This window comes from Tachysurus vachellii, chromosome 7 (genome assembly GCF_030014155.1).
Source record: "Tachysurus vachellii isolate PV-2020 chromosome 7, HZAU_Pvac_v1, whole genome shotgun sequence".
NCBI classification, from domain to species: domain Eukaryota; kingdom Metazoa; phylum Chordata; class Actinopteri; order Siluriformes; family Bagridae; genus Tachysurus; species Tachysurus vachellii.
This window is the reverse complement of record NC_083466.1, coordinates 28591542-28609788: the sequence shown is the minus strand read 5'-3', so window position 1 is coordinate 28609788 and position 18247 is coordinate 28591542. Positions and strand designations below refer to the sequence as shown.

At 41.7% G+C, this 18247-nt stretch overlaps 1 protein-coding gene across 1 annotated transcript; it reads left to right on the top strand.

Moving 5' to 3' along the window:
* Positions 1 to 7508: 7508 nt before the first annotated feature.
* Positions 7509 to 14981, top strand: LOC132849268 (pyrin-like). The gene is made up of 6 exons (XM_060875520.1): positions 7509 to 7589; positions 8936 to 9031; positions 9140 to 9373; positions 9469 to 9616; positions 13759 to 13785; positions 13891 to 14981. The coding sequence occupies exons 1-6, from the start codon at positions 7509 to 7511 to the stop codon at positions 14430 to 14432; spliced, it is 1128 nt and encodes a 375-aa protein (XP_060731503.1). The 3' UTR covers positions 14433 to 14981.
* The last annotated feature ends 3266 nt before the right edge of the window (positions 14982 to 18247 follow it).

Sequence of the window (18247 nt, the reverse complement as noted above, 5' to 3'; positions counted from 1 at the left end):
GTAATTTATTTTTATGATATGATGCCACAGAGATTCTAACTCCATGTGTTCTTTTGCATCAATACAACATTTGTTAGACTGTATATTTATAATCACACTCTCCAGTGTCATCCACATGAGGATGAGGTTCCCCTTTGATTCTGGTTCCTCTCAAGGTTTCTTACTTCTATTCAAGGGAGTTTTTCCTCCCCACAGTCACCTGAGTCACCTCAGACTTGCTCATTGGGGATAAATACAAACACATTTAAATATATCTAATATTAATCTTGAATTTTGTATTATATAATCTTTATATTATTCTTTTTAATAACCTTTTTTTGTTTGTTCTGTAAAGCTGCTTTGAGACAGTCAATTTTAAAAAACACTATACAAATAAATTTGAATGAAACAATATAAAATATGTGAAGAACTGACATCAAATTTGTTGAACCTACAGTAGGAACATGCAGTGTAAAATATACAAAGTTTAATAATAAGAATAATAAAATAATGTTCCTGTCACGTTTTTACAGGAAACATCACAAACTAAATCTAGATGCAGGAGACAACTACATACATTTATTTAGACATGACGTTAAAAAACAAAACCTTACAATATCCTAGGACAATAACGAACAGAAACAAAATGTGACATAAAAACAATGATGAACAAGACAGGTACACAAGGGCAGGTATAAATAAGGAAGCACATAAGGAATAACTAGCAACAGGTGGGAAAAACATGTGACCTTCAATAAACAGAATTCTGCCAGGACTCCCTCTGGTGGCTTGGTTAAGAATTGTACCTGTATAATCCAAAATATACAGAAACAAAGAATATATATGAAGTAAGTTGAAGTACTAAATAGAAAATTGGATAATGATCACAATCTTAATAAAAGACATACTTACTGAGTTAAGACAGATGTTTAAGCTTTAGGTGAAATGGGTAAAAGAGTATCACGTCTGCTTCTGTGGGAATCGGTTAAATACACAGAGACCATAGACAATCTTCACTGAAGGTGTCTAGAGACATAAACTGGGACAGATGTGGTTGCAGGTTTTTATTGGGAAACTGGAGAACAAGAGTCAACTAACCCATCAGCAAAATATTCTCCAACCAGAATCTGTGTGGAAAAATCTTTTTGTGACTTTTGGAGATCTCATACTGCTGCCCACAGCACGAGGCTCACAACTAGGAAAATGAACAAACACAAGGTACATGCAACATGCACAGAGTCTTGAAGAGTTGTGTTTGAATTGTTTGAAATGAGTTTCTTGCCTAGAAAATTGTTTGAAACTCTGGCAACCGTGTATAGACCCCCAGGGCCCTACACTGATATTCTTAGCTAACTTGCAGATTTTCTTTCAAACCTATCGGTTAATTTTGATAAAGCGTTAATTGTAGGAGATTTTAACATTCACGTTGACGATACAAACAATGCTTTAGGACTCACAATTATGGACCTACTAAACTCATTTTGACTTAAACAAAACGTCACTAGAGCACGTTTTCGACTAGTTAGATCGGTGAGTGGGATTTAGAAGTGGACATAGCGTCTATTAACAAGAAAAGGAAGATTACATACAGCCCTTAGAATGGAAATTGGTGTGTGTGGCTAAGGAATGAGTTTAAATATAAGGCTCTGGACTCTCCTCCTGTCCCACTCTCTTTGAAACAGGGTCCTCAGAAGGTGGGGGTGTGTGTGGATTATGATGAGGGTCTGATCTCCTTCTATGATACTGATGCAAAATCTCATATCTACTCGTTGTCGTGGAAGTTTTGAGGTTTGAGAGAATTAAAGTATAAAATATTACACTGGTAGGCACGGGCAAGAGTAAAAAAAGGTTTCACAATTTATTGTGTTCAGCTGCGTGGCAGGACCCAACACTCCACGTGCAGTATGATAGAGGGAGGGCCCCTATCATTGATAACATCAGGATTTTATAGCCAGGATTCAAATGAAACAGGACATGTAAAAGCAAAACATCATCAACCATTGGCTTAGAAGCATCGCCTGCTCATCTCCATCCATCCATCCATGCATCTTCTACCGCTTATCTGGGGCCGGGTCACGGGGGCAGCAGTCTGAGCAGGGACACCCAGACTTCCCTCTCCCCAGACACTTCCTCCAGCTCCTCTGGGGGAATACCGAGGCATTCCCAGGCCAGCTAAGAGACATAGTCCCTCCAGCGTGTCCTAGGTCTTCCCCGGGGCCTCCTCCCGGTTGGACATGCCCGGAACACCTCCCCAGGGAGGCGTCCAGGAGGCATCCGGAACAGATGCCCGAGCCACCTCAGCTGACTCCTCTCGATGTGGAGGAGCAGCGGCTCTACTCTGAGCTCCTCCCGAGTGACCGAGCTCCTCACCCTATCTCTAAGGGAGCGCCCAGCCACCCTGCAGAGGAAACTCATTTCGGCCGCCTGTATCCGGGATCTTGTCCTTTCGGTCATGACCCAAAGCTCATGACCATAGGTGAGATTAGGAACGTAGATCGACTGGTAAATAGAGAGCTTCGCCTTGCGGCTCAGCTCTTTCTTTACCACAACAGACAGGTATATCGACCGCATCACTGCAGAAGGTACACCGATCCGCCTGTCGATCTCCCGCTCCATCCTTCCCTCACTCGTGAACAAGACCCCAAGATACTTAAACTCCTCCACTTGAGGCAGGAGCTTTCCACCAACCTGAAGGGGGCAAGCCACCCTTTTCCGGCTGAGAACCATGGCCTCGGACTTGGAGGTGCTGATTCTCATCCCCGCCGCTTCACACTCGGCTGCAAACCATCCCAGTGCACGCTGAAGGTCCTGATTTGAAGAAGCCAACAGGACAACATCATCTGCAAAAAGCAGAGACGAAATCCCGTTGTCCCCAAACTGGACTCCCTCCAGCCCCCGACTGTGCCTAGAAATCCTGTCCATATAAATAATGATCAGGACCGGTGACAAAGGGCAGCCCTGCCGGAGTCCAACATGCATCGGGAACAAGTCTGACTTACTGCCGGCAATGCAAACCAAACTCCTGCTCTGGTCATATAGGGATCGGACAGCCCTTAGCAGCGGGCTCCAGACCCCATACTCACAGAGCACCCCCCACAGATCACCACGAGGGACACAGTCGAATGCCTTCTCCAGATCCACAAAGCACATGTGGACTGGTTGGGCAAACTCCCATGAACCCTCCAGCAACCTGGTGAGGGTATAGAGATGGTCCAGTGTTCCACGACCGGGACGAAACCCGCATTGTTCCTCCTGAATCCGAGGTTCGACTATCGGCCAAATTCTCCTCTCCAGTACCCTGGCATAGACTTTTTCGGGGAGGCTGAGGAGTGTGATCCCCCTGTAGTTGGAACACACCCTCCGGTCCCCCTTCTTAAACAGAGGGATCACCAACCCAGTCTGCCAGTCCAGAGGCACTGTCCCCAGCCGCCACGCGATGTTGCAGAGGCGTGTCAACCAAGACAGCCCCACAACATCCAGAGACTTGAGGTACTCAGGGCGGATCTCATCCACCCCCGGTGCCTTGCCACCGAGGAGCTTCTCAACCACCTCAATGACCTCAGCTTGGGGGATCAACGAGTCCTCAACTGAGCCCTCTGCCTCTGCTTCCTCAGTGGAAGGCATGTCGGTGGGGTTGAGGAGATCCTCGAAGTACTCCTTCCACCGTCCAAGAATGTCCCCAGTCGAAGTCAGCAGATTCCCACTCCCACTGTAAACAGTGTGAGCAGGGCACTGCTTCCCCCGCCTGAGGCGCCAGACGGTTTGCCAGAATTTCTTCGAGGCCAACCGATAGTCTTTCTCCATGGCCTCACCGAACTCCTCCCAGACCCGAGTTTTTGCCTCTGCAACCACCCGGGCTGAGGCTCGCTTGGCCCTCCGGTACCTATCAGCTGCCTCCGGAGTCCCTCGAACCAACCAGGCTCGATAGGACTCCTTCTTCAGCTTGACGGCATCCCTTACTTCCGGGGTCCACCACCGGGTTCGGGGATTGCCACCACGACAGGCACCGGAGACCTTATGGCCACAGCTCTGCGCGGCCGCGTCAACAATAGAGGTGGAGAACATGGTCCACTCAGACTCAATGTCTCCAACCTCCCTCGGGATCTGCTTGGAGCTCTGCCGGAGGTGGGAGTTGAAGATCTCTCTGACCGGAGACTCTGCCAAACATTCCCAGCGGACCCTCACAGTACGTTTGGGTCTGCCAAGTCTGTCCAACTTCCTCCCCGGCCATCAGATCCAACTCACCACCAGGTGGTGATCAGTTGACAGCTCCGCCCCATCTTTACCCGAGTTTCCAAGACATACGGCCGGAGGTCAGATGAAACAACCACTGTGTCACTGTTGCTGCCCACGTGGGCGTTGAAGTCTCCCAGTAGAATGACTGAGTCCCCAGTCGGAGCACTTTCCAGCACCCCTCCCAGGGACGCCAAGAAGGTCGGGTACTCTACACTGCCATTTGGCCCATAAGCACAAATAACAGTGAGAGACCTCTCCCCGACCCGAAGGCGCAGGGAAATGACCCTCTCGTTCACCGGGGTAAACTCCAACACATGGCTGCTGAGCTGGGGGGCAATGAGCAAGCCCACACCAGCCTGCCGCCTCTCACCGCGGGTAACTCCAGAGTAGTAGAGAGCCCAGCCTCTCTCGAGGAGTTGGGTTCCAGAGCCCAAGCTGTGCGTGGAGGCTAGCCCAACTATCTCTAGTCGGTATCTCTCAACCTCCCGCACCAGCTCAGGCTTCTTTCCCCCCCGGCGAGGTGACATTCCATGTCCCTAGAGCCAGATTCTGTGTCCAGGGATTGGGTCGCCTAGGCTCCCACCTTCGACTGCCACCCAATCCACATTGCACCAGCCCCTTACGGTTTCTCCTGCAGGTGGTGGGCCCACAGGAGATCGGCCCCACGTCGCTCCTTCGGGCTGAGCCGGCCGGGCCCCGTGGGGTAAGACCCGGCCACCAGGCGCTTGCATGCGAGCCCCAACCCCAATTGTAGATTTAACTTTGTTTAATATATACATTTAGTTAAATCATCAAACATCTGTATGACTTGCCAGTGACTTGTTTGACCTAGTCTGGCTCTAGGGACATGGAATGTCACCTCGCTGAGGGGGAAGGAGCCTGAGCTGGTGCAGGAGGTTGAGAGATACCGTCTAGAGATAGTTGGGCTTGCCTCCACGCACAACTTGGGCTCTGGAACCCAACTCCTCGAGAGAGGCTGGACTCTAATACTCTGGAGTTGCCCATTGTGAAAGGCGGTAGGCTAGTGTGGGCTTGCTCATAGCCCCCCAGCTCAGCAGCCATGTGCTGGAGTTCATCCCGGTGAACGAGAGGGTCGTTTCCCTGCGCCTTGGGGTCGGGGATAGGTCTCTCACTGTTATTTGTGCTTACGGGCCGAATGGCAGTGTAGAGTATCCGACCTTCTTGGCGTCTCTGGGAGGAGTGATGGAAAGTGCTTCGACCGGGGACTCCGTCGTTCTACTGGGGGACTTCGACAGTGACACCTGGAGGGGCATGATTGGGAGGAAGGCCCCCCCACCCCCGACCTGAACCTGAGTGGTGTTCTGTTATTGGACTTCTGTGCTAGTCACAATTTGTCCATAACAAACACCATGTTCAAGCATAAGGGTGTCCATCAGTACACATGGCACCAGGACACCATAGGTTGGAGGTCGATGATCGACTTTGTGGTTGTTTCATCTGACCTCCGGTCAAATGTCTTGGACACTCGGGTAAAGAGAGGGGCGGAGCTGTCAACTGATCACCACCTGGTGGTGAGTTGGATCCGATGGTGGGGAAGGAAGTTGGACAGACTTGGCATACCCAAACTTACTGTGAGGGTCCGCTGGGAACATTTGGCACAGTCTTTGGTCAGAGAGATCTTCAACTCCCACCTCCGGCAGCGCTTCAACCAGATCCCGAGGGAGGTTGGAGACATTGAGTCTGAGTGGACCATGTTCTCCACCTCCATTGTCGACGCGGCCGCTTGGAGCTGTGGCCATAAGGTCTCCGGTGCCTGTCGTGGCAGCAATTCCCGAAGCTGGTGGTGGACCCCGGAAGTACGGGATGCCGTCAAGCTGACGAAAGAGTCCTATCAAGCCTGGTTGGCTCGGGGGACTCCAGAGGCAGCTGATAGGTACCGGAGGGCCAAGCGAGCTTCAGCCTGGGTGGTTGTGGAGGCAAAAATCCGGGTCTGGGAGGAGTTTGGTGAGGCCATGGAGAAGGACTATTGGTCAGCCTCAAAGAAATTCTGGCAAACTGTTCGGCTCCTCAGGAGGGGGATGCAGTGCCCTGCGCACACTGTTTATGATGGGAGTGGGACTCTGCTGATTTCGACTGGGGACATCCTCGGACGGTGGAAGGAGTACTTCAAGGTTCTCCTCAACCCCACCGAAGAGTCTTCCACTGAGGAAGTAGAGGCTGGGGGCTCAGTTGTGGACTCGTCGATCCCCCAAGCTGAGGTCACTGAGGTAGTTGAGAAGCTCCTCAGTGGCAAGGCACTGGGGGTGGATGAGATCTGCCTTAAGTACCTAAAAGTCTCTGGATGTTGTGGGGCTGTTTTGGCTATGCAACATCGCATGGCGGCTGGGGACAGTGCCTCTGGACTGGCAGACTGGGGTGGTGGTCCATCTGTTTAAGAAGGGGGACCGGAGGGTGTGTTCCAACTACAGACTTAAGTCTGACTCAAGTCAAGTCATATGACTCGATTCCCTCATCTCTGACTACCAGCCATGAGAAGCATACTGTAGAAGCATAGAAGGACAAGTTCTTATGAACATCTCTAAAGTGAAAATTTCCACTACATCCTTCACTGGTCAGACTTTCACTGAGAAACCTTATCCATTTTTCAGCCTCTGTCTCAACGATGGAGGTAAAATTTCAGCACCATTGGTCATCTGTCCGTGTAATCAAATCTAATATATGGTTCTAAAAGTTTATGTATATTTAAATAGTTTAAATAATCACCACTATATATTTTCGCTCTTTACTATGGGTCAAATGTAATAATAAAAGCTTTTTTCTAATCGTTAGATGAATAAGTAGAAGTTCAGTTTCTAAGCTTTTGGGCCAAAAATAACATCCTCACTGAGTGAACAGTGGATTTATTTAACTGCTATTTCTTGTATAGACAGTATTACTTTGTATGAGGAATAACTGATGACTGGACATGATTATTGCACAAATAAAATAAGCACTTATTCCACTTGTACCACTATTACCACACCTCACTGCTAGTGCTGGTGAATACTCTGTAACTGCTGCCTCCATGTTCGCACTTAAAGTTCACTTAAGACATGTTCTGAAAAGACATGTTTTACTGCTGTCTTCTTACAGCTGAGTGAATTACTTCTGATGGAGATTTTATTATAACTTCATGTTAAGCGAATGGAGGCAGTTTAGAGATTATGACTCATGCCTCAGGTGCCAATGAAGAGGAAACTCACACCAGATCTCTGTTTACCCACAATCCATTTTCAATCAGCTTGATGACTAGAGTTTGATTTACAGAAATACCTCAATCGCTCAATTCAGTCATGAGGCAGAGTAGATGTTCTCACAGCCGACTTGCTCTCAAACCTCTAACAGCACCTCCTCCACCTGTGCTCCACTCTCAGGTACAACAAACCTGATACTATTTCAGAGAGACAGCGTCTGTCCACTGACCTCAGGGGCCATGGTGTCCCACTCACGCTTAACTGGTATCAGTTATATAAATTATAACTTTATAATCATTCTTTTAACTAAAGATTAAGGAAGAAAAAAAAATGGTAAAAGACCAGGGGTCTCATTTATAAAGCGTGCGTACACACAAAACGGGGCCGGAAACGTGCGTACGCCAGTTTTCACGCAAAGGTTGTGATCTATAAAAAAAAAACTTGACGGGAAAATGTGCGCACCTTTAAGCAAACTTTGAGCTGTGCGTATGCACATTCTGGAGACAAAGGGAATTGGCGACACAGATGGTGAGGTCGTGAACAGAAGTTAGATTGTAGAAAATACATGTGAGAAGAACGATTATAAGAATTAATAACATTTAATTTTCACTCCATTTCATACGTTATATCCACATTATCACGAGAATTAAATCCAACAGTGTTGTTTGTGCCGATTGTTTTAGGCTATATACATCTAGTAAAATCCAAACGTAATTCAAAATGTATTAAAATAAAATAATAATAATAATAATAATCAACGCTACTCCGTCCAGGGTGTATCCTGCCTTGATGCCCAATGACGCCTGAGGATAGGCACAGGCTCCCCATGACCCGAGTAGTTCGGATAAGCGGTAGAAGATGAATGAATAATCAGCGCTGCCTTACAGTCACATTGTCCACAATGGGAGCGCAGGAGGAGATGGCGCGACTACATGTGATACAAAATAGCATGAAATACACTTTTATTAGAGAACTGCAGAGCACAGTGTAAAAACGAAATATTTTCCTTAATGTACATATAGCTATCATAAAATGTCAAAGTCTGCAAATACAGTCATGAAGCACAATCGCTACTCATCATCGGACCTAACTATTACGGTGTTCATTACAAAACCGTCATGAAGAAGCATGTGTTCACTATAACATTTTCGTCTTAAATTTTTGCCCACAAATTAATTCTGTGATTTTGTCAAGGTGTTAACGATCAGTCTAATTGCTAGAAACATATCAATGCTCTGGTGACCCGGGTATGTAATGCTTCATGATGGCACTGCTGGCACTGTTGGAGGATTATCATCTGTCAGAAACATGAGAGACCCCTGGAGCTGTTCTGTAGAGATGACCAGAAATGTGTGTGTAAGTTCTGTATTGAAGGAGAGCACAAAACTCACAACACAGTTCCATTAGAGGAGGAGAGTGGGGAGAAGAAGGTAATAGACTGAAAACAATAATAGATAATTAAAAAATATAACATAATATAATATAACGAAAAAGGAAAATGGAAGTTTAAACAATTTTTGTCCTAGATCCAGTTGGGAAATACACAAGCAGAAGTTCAGCAGATGATCCAAGAGCGACTGAAGAAGATTCAGGAGATCAAACACTCTATAAAACTCAATGAAGTGAGACTCGCAACTAATCTACATCATAGTGCCTTTATAAAAACACTATTAAAATCATGATATAATCATATGGAATATATCAATTTAGCTCGATTTATCTCCTGTTAGAAAACCACAGAGAAGGAGAAAACAGACTTTGTGAAGATCTTCAGTAATCTGATGAGCTGCATTGTGAGAAGCCAGGCTGATCTGGTTAATGTGATGGAGGAGAAGCAGAAAGCAGCAGAGAGGCAGGCTGAAGAGTTCATTAAAGAGCTGGAGCAGGAAATCACTGAGCTAAAGAGGAGAAACACTGAGCTGGAGAAGCTCTCACACACTGAGGATCACCTCCACCTTCTACAGGTCAGAGTCCCTCTGTTTCTCAATATCAATGCAGCACATGACAAGACAGCAGAACTCATGCTGAGGAATTTCTCCTCTCTCCTGCTGTACTGTAGATTTACACGTCACTGTGCAGCCCTCCACACACCCAGGACTGGACTGATCTCACAATTAACACTCATCTGAATGTGGAGACTCTGAGGAGAGCTCTGTCTCAGCTTCAGGAAACTCTCAGAGAGGAAATGGAGAAGATTCCAGAGATCAGTAAGTGTTTAATGATTTTAAAGAATATGTTTTTGTGGAATAGATTAATTTTACTATTTATACTAAATTACTATTACTTCATAACAAATACTTTTGTTGTTTTTGTTTAAACAAAAAACCTACAATCTACCAATCAATGAAGTAAAAACAATTAATTATTTTCAATATAATTTTCCAAACAGAACTGAAGAGAATTCAACAATATGCAGGTTTGTGAGCTCTTATTGATCACATGACTAAATGTATTTAGATTTCTTCACTGTTGCACACTGTGCAGTTTTAAAACTGATGTACGCTGTGTTTCTGTCTCTCAGTGGATGTGACTCTGGATCCTGATACAGCTTATCCTGAACTCATCCTGTCTGATGATGGGAAACAGGTTACATTTGGAAACACAGAACAGAATCTCACTGATAATCCAGAGAGGTTTGATTGTTTTTATTATGTATCTGCAAAGGAAGGATTCACCTCAGGGAGATTTTACTATGAGGTGCAGGTCAGAGGGAAGACTGATTGGGATTTAGGAGTGGTCATAGAGTCTGCTAACAGGAAAGGAAATATTACAGCCAGTCCTGAGGATGGATATTGGTCTCTGTGGCTGAGGAATGAGACTGAATATGTGGCTCTGGACTCTCCTCCTGTCTCACTCTCCTTGAAACAGGCTCCTCAGAAGGTGGGGGTGTTTGTGGATTATGAGGAGGGTTTGATCTCCTTCTATGATGTTGATGCAAAATCTCATATCTACTCTTTCACTGGTCAGACTTTCACTGAGAAACTTTATCTGATATTCAACCCCTGTAATACTGAGTCAGCACCACTGATCATTTGTCCTGTCAGTTAAAATTTAATATACTTTTTTTTAAAACTGATTTATTTCTCAATAAATTATAATTTTAGTATTCTGAGGTATTTACTTGAATACGTTTAACAAGACTTTTGTTTAAAAATTTTGAATTTAATTTGCTTTGTTGTGATGATCCATCACGTTAAAGCGGTCTGGATCCACCGCCAGGGTCCATCATTACTCTCATTGATCTCATTAACTTCAAATCACATCCACCAGAATATCTTCTCAATTTTCAATACATTTCAGATGTAAAAGTGCAAGCAATTTTCTCTTATTTTCAATAATTTGGTAATCATTAATGAGGATTTGCATATTTTATTATGCCTAAAATATGAAAATATGGTACTAGTAGGCAGAGCTTGCAGCTCTGCAATATTTTGTGCTTTTACCACCTGCAATGTCACGATTGACCACTAGAGTCATATCTCAGTCTTCTGAGTCAAATTTCATTTACTTTAATCATTTTCCTTCCCCCTCTGTGTGAGTTTTAAGGTTATAATACTAATAAAGCTGTTGTATGGATGTGTTTATCTGTAAAGTGATTTCTTCTTTAGGCTTTTATGTTTAGTTATGTTGCTGTGATATACATCATTATGTTTACTGCATAACTTTACAATTTTTAGTGTCCGATCCTGTTACTAAACTGTTGTGTGGTGGATGAATTATTACTACTCATTACAATATAAGAAATTAACTGATTTGTTTTAATGATATATGATGCCATGGCGATTCTAACTCCATGTGGTCTTTTGCATCAATACAGCATTTGTATGAGGATATACAGTATACGAGGATGGGTTGCCCTTTGAGTCTGGTTCCTGTCAAGGTTTCTTACTTCCATTCATGGGAGCTTTTCCTTGCTACTGCTGCCTGAGTCACCTCAGACTTGCTCATTGGGGATAAATACAAACACATTTAAATATAGCTAATATTAATCTTGAATTTTGTACTCTAAAATTCTTTATATAATTTTTTATAATTTGTTTTATGTTAATGTTCTGTAAAGCTAATTTAAGACAATGTCAATTGTAAAAAGCACTATACAAATAAACTTTAATTGAAATTAATGAAACAATATAAAATATGTGAAGAATTGACATCAAATTTGTTGAACCTTCTGTAGGAACATGCAGTGTAAAATATACAAAGTTTCATAATAAGAATAATAAAATAATGTTCCTGTCACGTTTTTACAGGAAACATCACAAACTAAATCTAAATGCAGGATACAACTCCATACATTTATTTAGACATGACGTTAAAAAACAAAACCTGAAATGACAAAATGTGAAATGAAACAATGATAAACAAGACAGGTACACAAGGGCAGGTATAAATAAGGAAGCAGATTAAGAATAACTAGCAACAGGTGGGAAAAACATGTGAACTTAAATAAACAGAATTCTGCCAGGACTCCATCTGGTGTCTTGGCTAAGAATTTTCCCAGACGTTAATGACAGATCCTGTATAATACAAAATATACAGAACCAAGAATATATATGAAGTAAGTGGAAGTACTAAATCTTAATAAAAGACATACATACTGAGTTAAGACAGATGTTTAAACTTTAGGTGAAATGAGTAAAAGAGTATCACGTCTGCTTCTGTGGGGATCAGTTAAATACACAGAGACCATAGACAATCTTCACTGAAGGTGAAACAGTCAGTGGCCGCTCTGCAGGATGCTCTAGAGACATAAACAGGGACAGATGTGGTTGCAGGTTTTTATTGGGAAACTGGAGAACAAGAGTCAACTAACCCATCAGCAAAATATTCTCCAACCAGTATCTCATATCTCTCTCAGTATCTCTCTCAGTATCTCTCAGCAGTATGGAGATCTCATACTGCTGCCCACAGCATGAGGCTCACAAGTAGGAAAATGAACAAATACAAGGCACATGCAACGTGCACAGCCTTGAAGAGTTTAATTGTTTGAAATGAGTTTCTTGCCTAGAAAATTGTTTGAAACTCTAGCAACCTTGTAAAGACCCCCAGGGCCCTACACTGATATTCTTAGAGTATTTGCAGATTTTATTTCAGACCTATTGGTTAATTTTGATAAAGCGTTAATTGTAGGAGATTTTAACATTCACGTTGACGATACAAACGATGCTTTAGGACTCACATTTATGGACCTACTAAACTCATTTTGACTTAAATAAAACATCACTAGAGCAACTCATCGTCTTAATCATACGCTAGATTTAATAATATTACACGGAATAGATGTCACTGATATAGATATCATACCTCAAAGCAATGACATCACAAGCCATTACCTCATACTGTACTCACTACCTATAGAACAGACTAACCCTGTCTCACCACGTTATCGACTCGGTAGATCGGTGGGTGGGATTTAGGAGTGGTCTAGAGTCTATTAACAAGAAAAGGAAGATTACATACAGCCCTGAGGATGGATATTGGTGTGTGTGGCTGAGGAATGAGATTAAATATAAGGCTCTGGACTCTCCTCCTGTCTCACTCTCTTTACAACAGGCTCCTCAGAAGGTGGGGGTGTTTGTGGATTATGATGAGGGTCTGATCTCCTTCTATGATATTGATGCAAAATCTCATATCTACTCATTGTCCTGGAAGTTTTGAGGTTTGAGAGAATTAAAGTATAAAATATTAAACTGGTAGGCACGGGCAAGAGTAAAAAAAGGTTTCATAATTTATTATGTTCAGCTGCGCCGCATGACCCAACACTCCATGTGCAGTGTGATAGAGGAAGGGCCCTGATCATTGATAACACAGGAACTACCAATGTCTCATGGGAAAGGTCTACTGAAAGCTGTTTGTGCTGATTTAGGAAAACAACTGCAATTTCTAGTCACAATAACTACCAGCGGGGGCTATGGTGGCTTAGTGGTTAGCAGGTTCGCCTCACATCTACAGGGTTGGGGGTTCGATTCCCGCCTCTGCCTTGTGTGTGTGGAGTTTGCATGTTCTCCCCGTGATTCGGGGGTTTCCTCCAGGTACTCCGGTTTCCTCTCCCGGTCCATTTACATTACATTTACATTTACAGCATTTGGCACCCACCCTTATCCAGAGCGACATACATAAGTGCTTAAAGGAAATGGAGAAGATTCCAGAGATCAGTAAGTGTTTAATGATTTGTAAGGGAAGGTTTTTGTGGAAACTATTAATTTTACTATTTATATTAAATTACTATTATTTCATAATGAATACTTTTGTTGTTGTTGTTTTTTAACAAAAAACCCACAATCTACCCATCAATGAAGCAAAATAAAATCTTAACAGTTAATTATGTTTAATATAATTTTCCAAACAGAACTGAAGAGAATTCAACAATATGCAGGTTTGTGAGCTCTTATTGATCACATGACTAAATGTATTTAGATTTCTTCACTGTTCCACACTGTGCAGTAATAAAACTGATGTACTCTGTGTTTCTGTCTCTCAGTGGATTTGACTCTGGATCCTGATACAGCTCATCCTAATCTCATCCTGTCTGATGATGGGAAACAAGTTACATGTGGAGACAAGAGACAGAAACTCCCTGATAATCCAGAGAGGTTTGATCATTGTGTCTATGTGTTGGGAAATGAGGGATTCACCTCAGGGAGATTTTACTATGAGGTGCAGATCAGAGGCACTGATTGGGATTTAGGAGTGGTCATAGAGTCTGCTAACAGGAAAGGAAATATTACACTTAGCACTGATGATGGATATTGGTGTGTGTGGCTGAGGAATAATACTGAATATTTAGCTCTGGACTCTCCTCCTGTCTCCCTCTCCTTGAAACAGGCTCCTCAGAAGGTGGGGGTGTTTGTGGATTATGAGGAGGGTTTGATCTCCTTCTATGATGTTGATGCAAAATCTCATATCTACTCGTTCACTGGTCAGACTTTCACTGAGAAACTTTATCCATTATTCAGCCCCTGTTACATTGACGGAGGTAAAGATTCAGCACCACTGATCATCTGTCCTGTTAATCAAATATAATATACATTTCTAAATTCTTCTTTATCTCTTAATAAAAAAAATTAGAACAATGTTAGTATTATCTTGATTTCTTTTTTTAAATGCGTTTAATAAGAATTGTAAAAAATGATAAATAAATCTGTTCTGATGTTGGTCTCATTATGATGATCCTTCATGTTAATGTGATATAATCCCCAGCCCTATAACTGATCTTCAAACCATATTCACCAGAATTTATTTTTAATCTTTAATATGGGTCAGATTTAAAAATCCAGTATATTTTTTTTTATATTTGCAATAATTAATTAAATTAGAGGGAAATCTTTAAACTTTTGATCCAAAATAATATCCTTATTGAGTGAACAGTGGATTCATCAGTCCTAACTGGAGACTGAGATCAATATACATTCTGTAATGTTCAATGTTTTAAATGTTGATATATAAAATGTGTATCAAGACATAATCAGTAAAGAACTCGTTTACTTATTTATTTTCAGCCTGTGCATTTAGATACATCATAATCACACACAGCATGAATTTAAGTAATAAATAAAAAAATAACAATATAAACATACTGTACGTCCTTTAACATACAGTTATTACTTTTTATTAAGGCTTATTACTTTTTCACCTGTATAAATAAGGGTGTGTTTCATGTAAATTAGATCACTATATATGTGTGTTATGATGATACATTTTGTACTAAATGTTTATACAGTATGCATACACTCTAAAAACTGCTGGGTTAAAAACAACCCAATTTGGGTTATTTTGGCAACCCAGTGCTGGGTCAAAAAGGAACGAACCCAACGCTGGGTTATTTTAACCCAACTAGTTGGGTTATCATGTTTAACCCAGCATGCTGGGTTGTGATTTTAACCCAACTATTAGTTAAAAATGACTACACTGCTGGGTTGAATTTAACCCAAAATGGGTCAGAAATTTAATTGATTAAAATAATGAATCTACAGCAATACTTACTTCGGTAATCAAACCCCGCCCACGGGAAACACGGAAGTATGTGGAAGCAATTTAGGTGATCTAAATAAAATGTCGTCCTTCGTTTTATTAATACACATTTTCTTATTTTTGTAAAGGATGTCTAGGCTAAAATAGCAAACCTTAAATCTAATATATAATGTCTAATATACAGAGCTGATTTCATCATAACAGCATGTAAATGTATCAAATATCACAGTAAATGCTTCACTGACTTCAGTCACAAAATTTTACTTTAAGAATACAAATTTAAAATATGAAAACATTTCATAACATTTACATTAACCTCAATATCTGAAGATATAAGAATCATCAGTAAGAATCAATAAATTGCAATGTAATTGTAGTGTTGTATAAGAAAAATAGAAGAATTTAGAATAATGAACATGCATCAAACTGACTGCAGTCAGGAAAATTTACTTCCAATTAAATGTGAGTGAAATATGAAAACATTTCATGTAACAGTGTACAAGTTAAAGAACACAGAATCCAATGAAGCAGTCAGGTCACAGTAATAATAATAAAAGTTTATTAACTATACACAGTTTAATTAACAATAAAAAAAATAAATAAATAAAATAAATAAGTTACAGTTTGTCTGCAAAAATGAATGCTGGCAGAACTCTTACCGCTGGTGTCTCCTCCCCAGGAAGTCCATACACCACAGTCAGTAGAAACTGCCACACCAGGGAACACTGCTTGCTGCCATCAACTAATTACATAGAAAATATTAATGTCAGTCAAAAGGAATTGTATCCAAGAATTGCTCCTAAATTATCAAAATTATTCTGGGTGTGTCACAAATAAAATGGACTTAAGTAAAGTTGGCCGCATATTCAGATTGGAGTTTCCCGAGTCAATAACTCCTGAGCTAAATGCTCTTTTTACACAAATAACACTGTCGGAACTTAGAGCCCGTCTCCAAGTCGGCACATATCAGGGTGAATTATACTGATATACTTTATAATACTTTTATACTATATAATTGTTACTTAAACTTAATTTACTGATAGCACTAACATTAATACGAATTAAAACAATGGGAAAACTCCTCAGACCTGGATGAGAATGAGCAAACTTCTTTATTGTGGTCAATCAGCTAACAATTCTCTAAGAGAAATTGCCAATTTGAAAGTAACAAAAGAAATCCCAAAAACCTAAAAGGAAAAAAAGCATCTTCATGAAGAGCATCGGCATGCAAAAACAAAAACCCTCAGGACGGTCCTGCAAAGTGACGGTTTTTTACACATACACATTTGGCCCCAAAAATTCTCCTCTATATATACGCTTCCAAGCGCCTCCTTATCGGTTCCCCTCCTCACAGACCCATTTCCATATCACCTTATCATTATGTCACCTTATTTACCGGAATCATCTCATATGTTTTTCTAACGTCCTGTTCCTTACAATCCCCTTGTTTTTCCTTCACCTTTTGCCCATATGCCCATTTATGGATTTTCCTCCCCTTAGTTCCCCGGGGCCCAGGTCCGGAAGCCCAGGCCTGTGACCCTGGGTCTTCTTCGTTCGACATAACAATTATATCTAAACAACAATTTTGTTATTAAAAGTGTGCTCAAAAAAGAGCCTCACTCCCTGGTCGAAGTTACATTTGCCTCTAAGTTTTTTCCATGCCAGATGTCCTGAAGATTAATCCTTCATTCAACTGTAATGGGTAAGTTTCTCCTTTGTTATTTTCTTCTATACATGATTTTTAATAATTATAAGCCACTCTATGAGTCTGATTTTATGTCAAAAGTTATTATGTTAAAAGAAAGCTCTTATCTATTTGTCATCTTATATTGCCACTATTGCTAAACTATTGTTGCTATACTGTTATCACTATTGTTAAGCTATTGCTACTATAATGTTGCTTGTGTACATAAAAGTAAACAATGGAGTTCTTTGATGACTCCTCTAAACTGCTAAAAGCTTCAACTTTGTTTTGATCGCATGTTTCATGTTATGATCTCAGCCTGTCCTTGCTCAGGCTGGAATTGTTTACCCTTATCTCAAACTCCTGTTCCTCTATCTCCTCTAACTCCCCTTATCTCTCCTCAGACCCTACGCCTCAGCCAGCTCATCCTGGTCGCCCCATCATGTCCTCACCTCACCATCCTCGTCCGTCTCCCTACCCAAGGCCAGTGCCCGCAGAGCTATCGCCGCTTTCAGCTACTTCATATCACCCATGAGCTCATTACGTGTCTGGAACAGTTCTATTCTATTCTATGGCCCTGAGTCCCCTGTTTACACTCTTTCTTCTCCTGTCTGCTGAGTTACTATAATAAAGAGTGCCTCTTTTATTCACCCTCTGACTTCTGGTTAATAATATATAATATAATAATAATATAATATAATAATATAAATATATTCTCTTAAGGCTCCAGGATTTTTCACAACAACACCTCTTTTCTATAGTAGTAATGTAGAGACGGAGCTACAACCCAATTTTCCTCAAAATCAGCTTTCCTCAGCTGTGGACAAAATACACAAGTCTCTATGTGCAGACGGCTGAGAGACAGATTCCAAGGGACCATCTGCAAAGTGCAAAACCCGAAAAGCGAATACAAAAAATCAGTCAATAACTTTCATATAAAAAAATCATAAAAATTATACAAAAAGACATTTCCCCCAAATAAGTGTTGTAGTGTAACTATCAGGACAACAGTGATGTGTGAGCTGGTGACAGTACAGTGTATTACAGTGAAGTTATTGACTGTTTTTTAATTTTCGCTTTTCGGGTTTTCACTTTTTCACAACCATATTGATCAGCCAGCCTTCTTGAGCTCTGGCTTATGGTTCTACACGATGATCGTAGTCGTTCTTTTCTCCGACGAGCT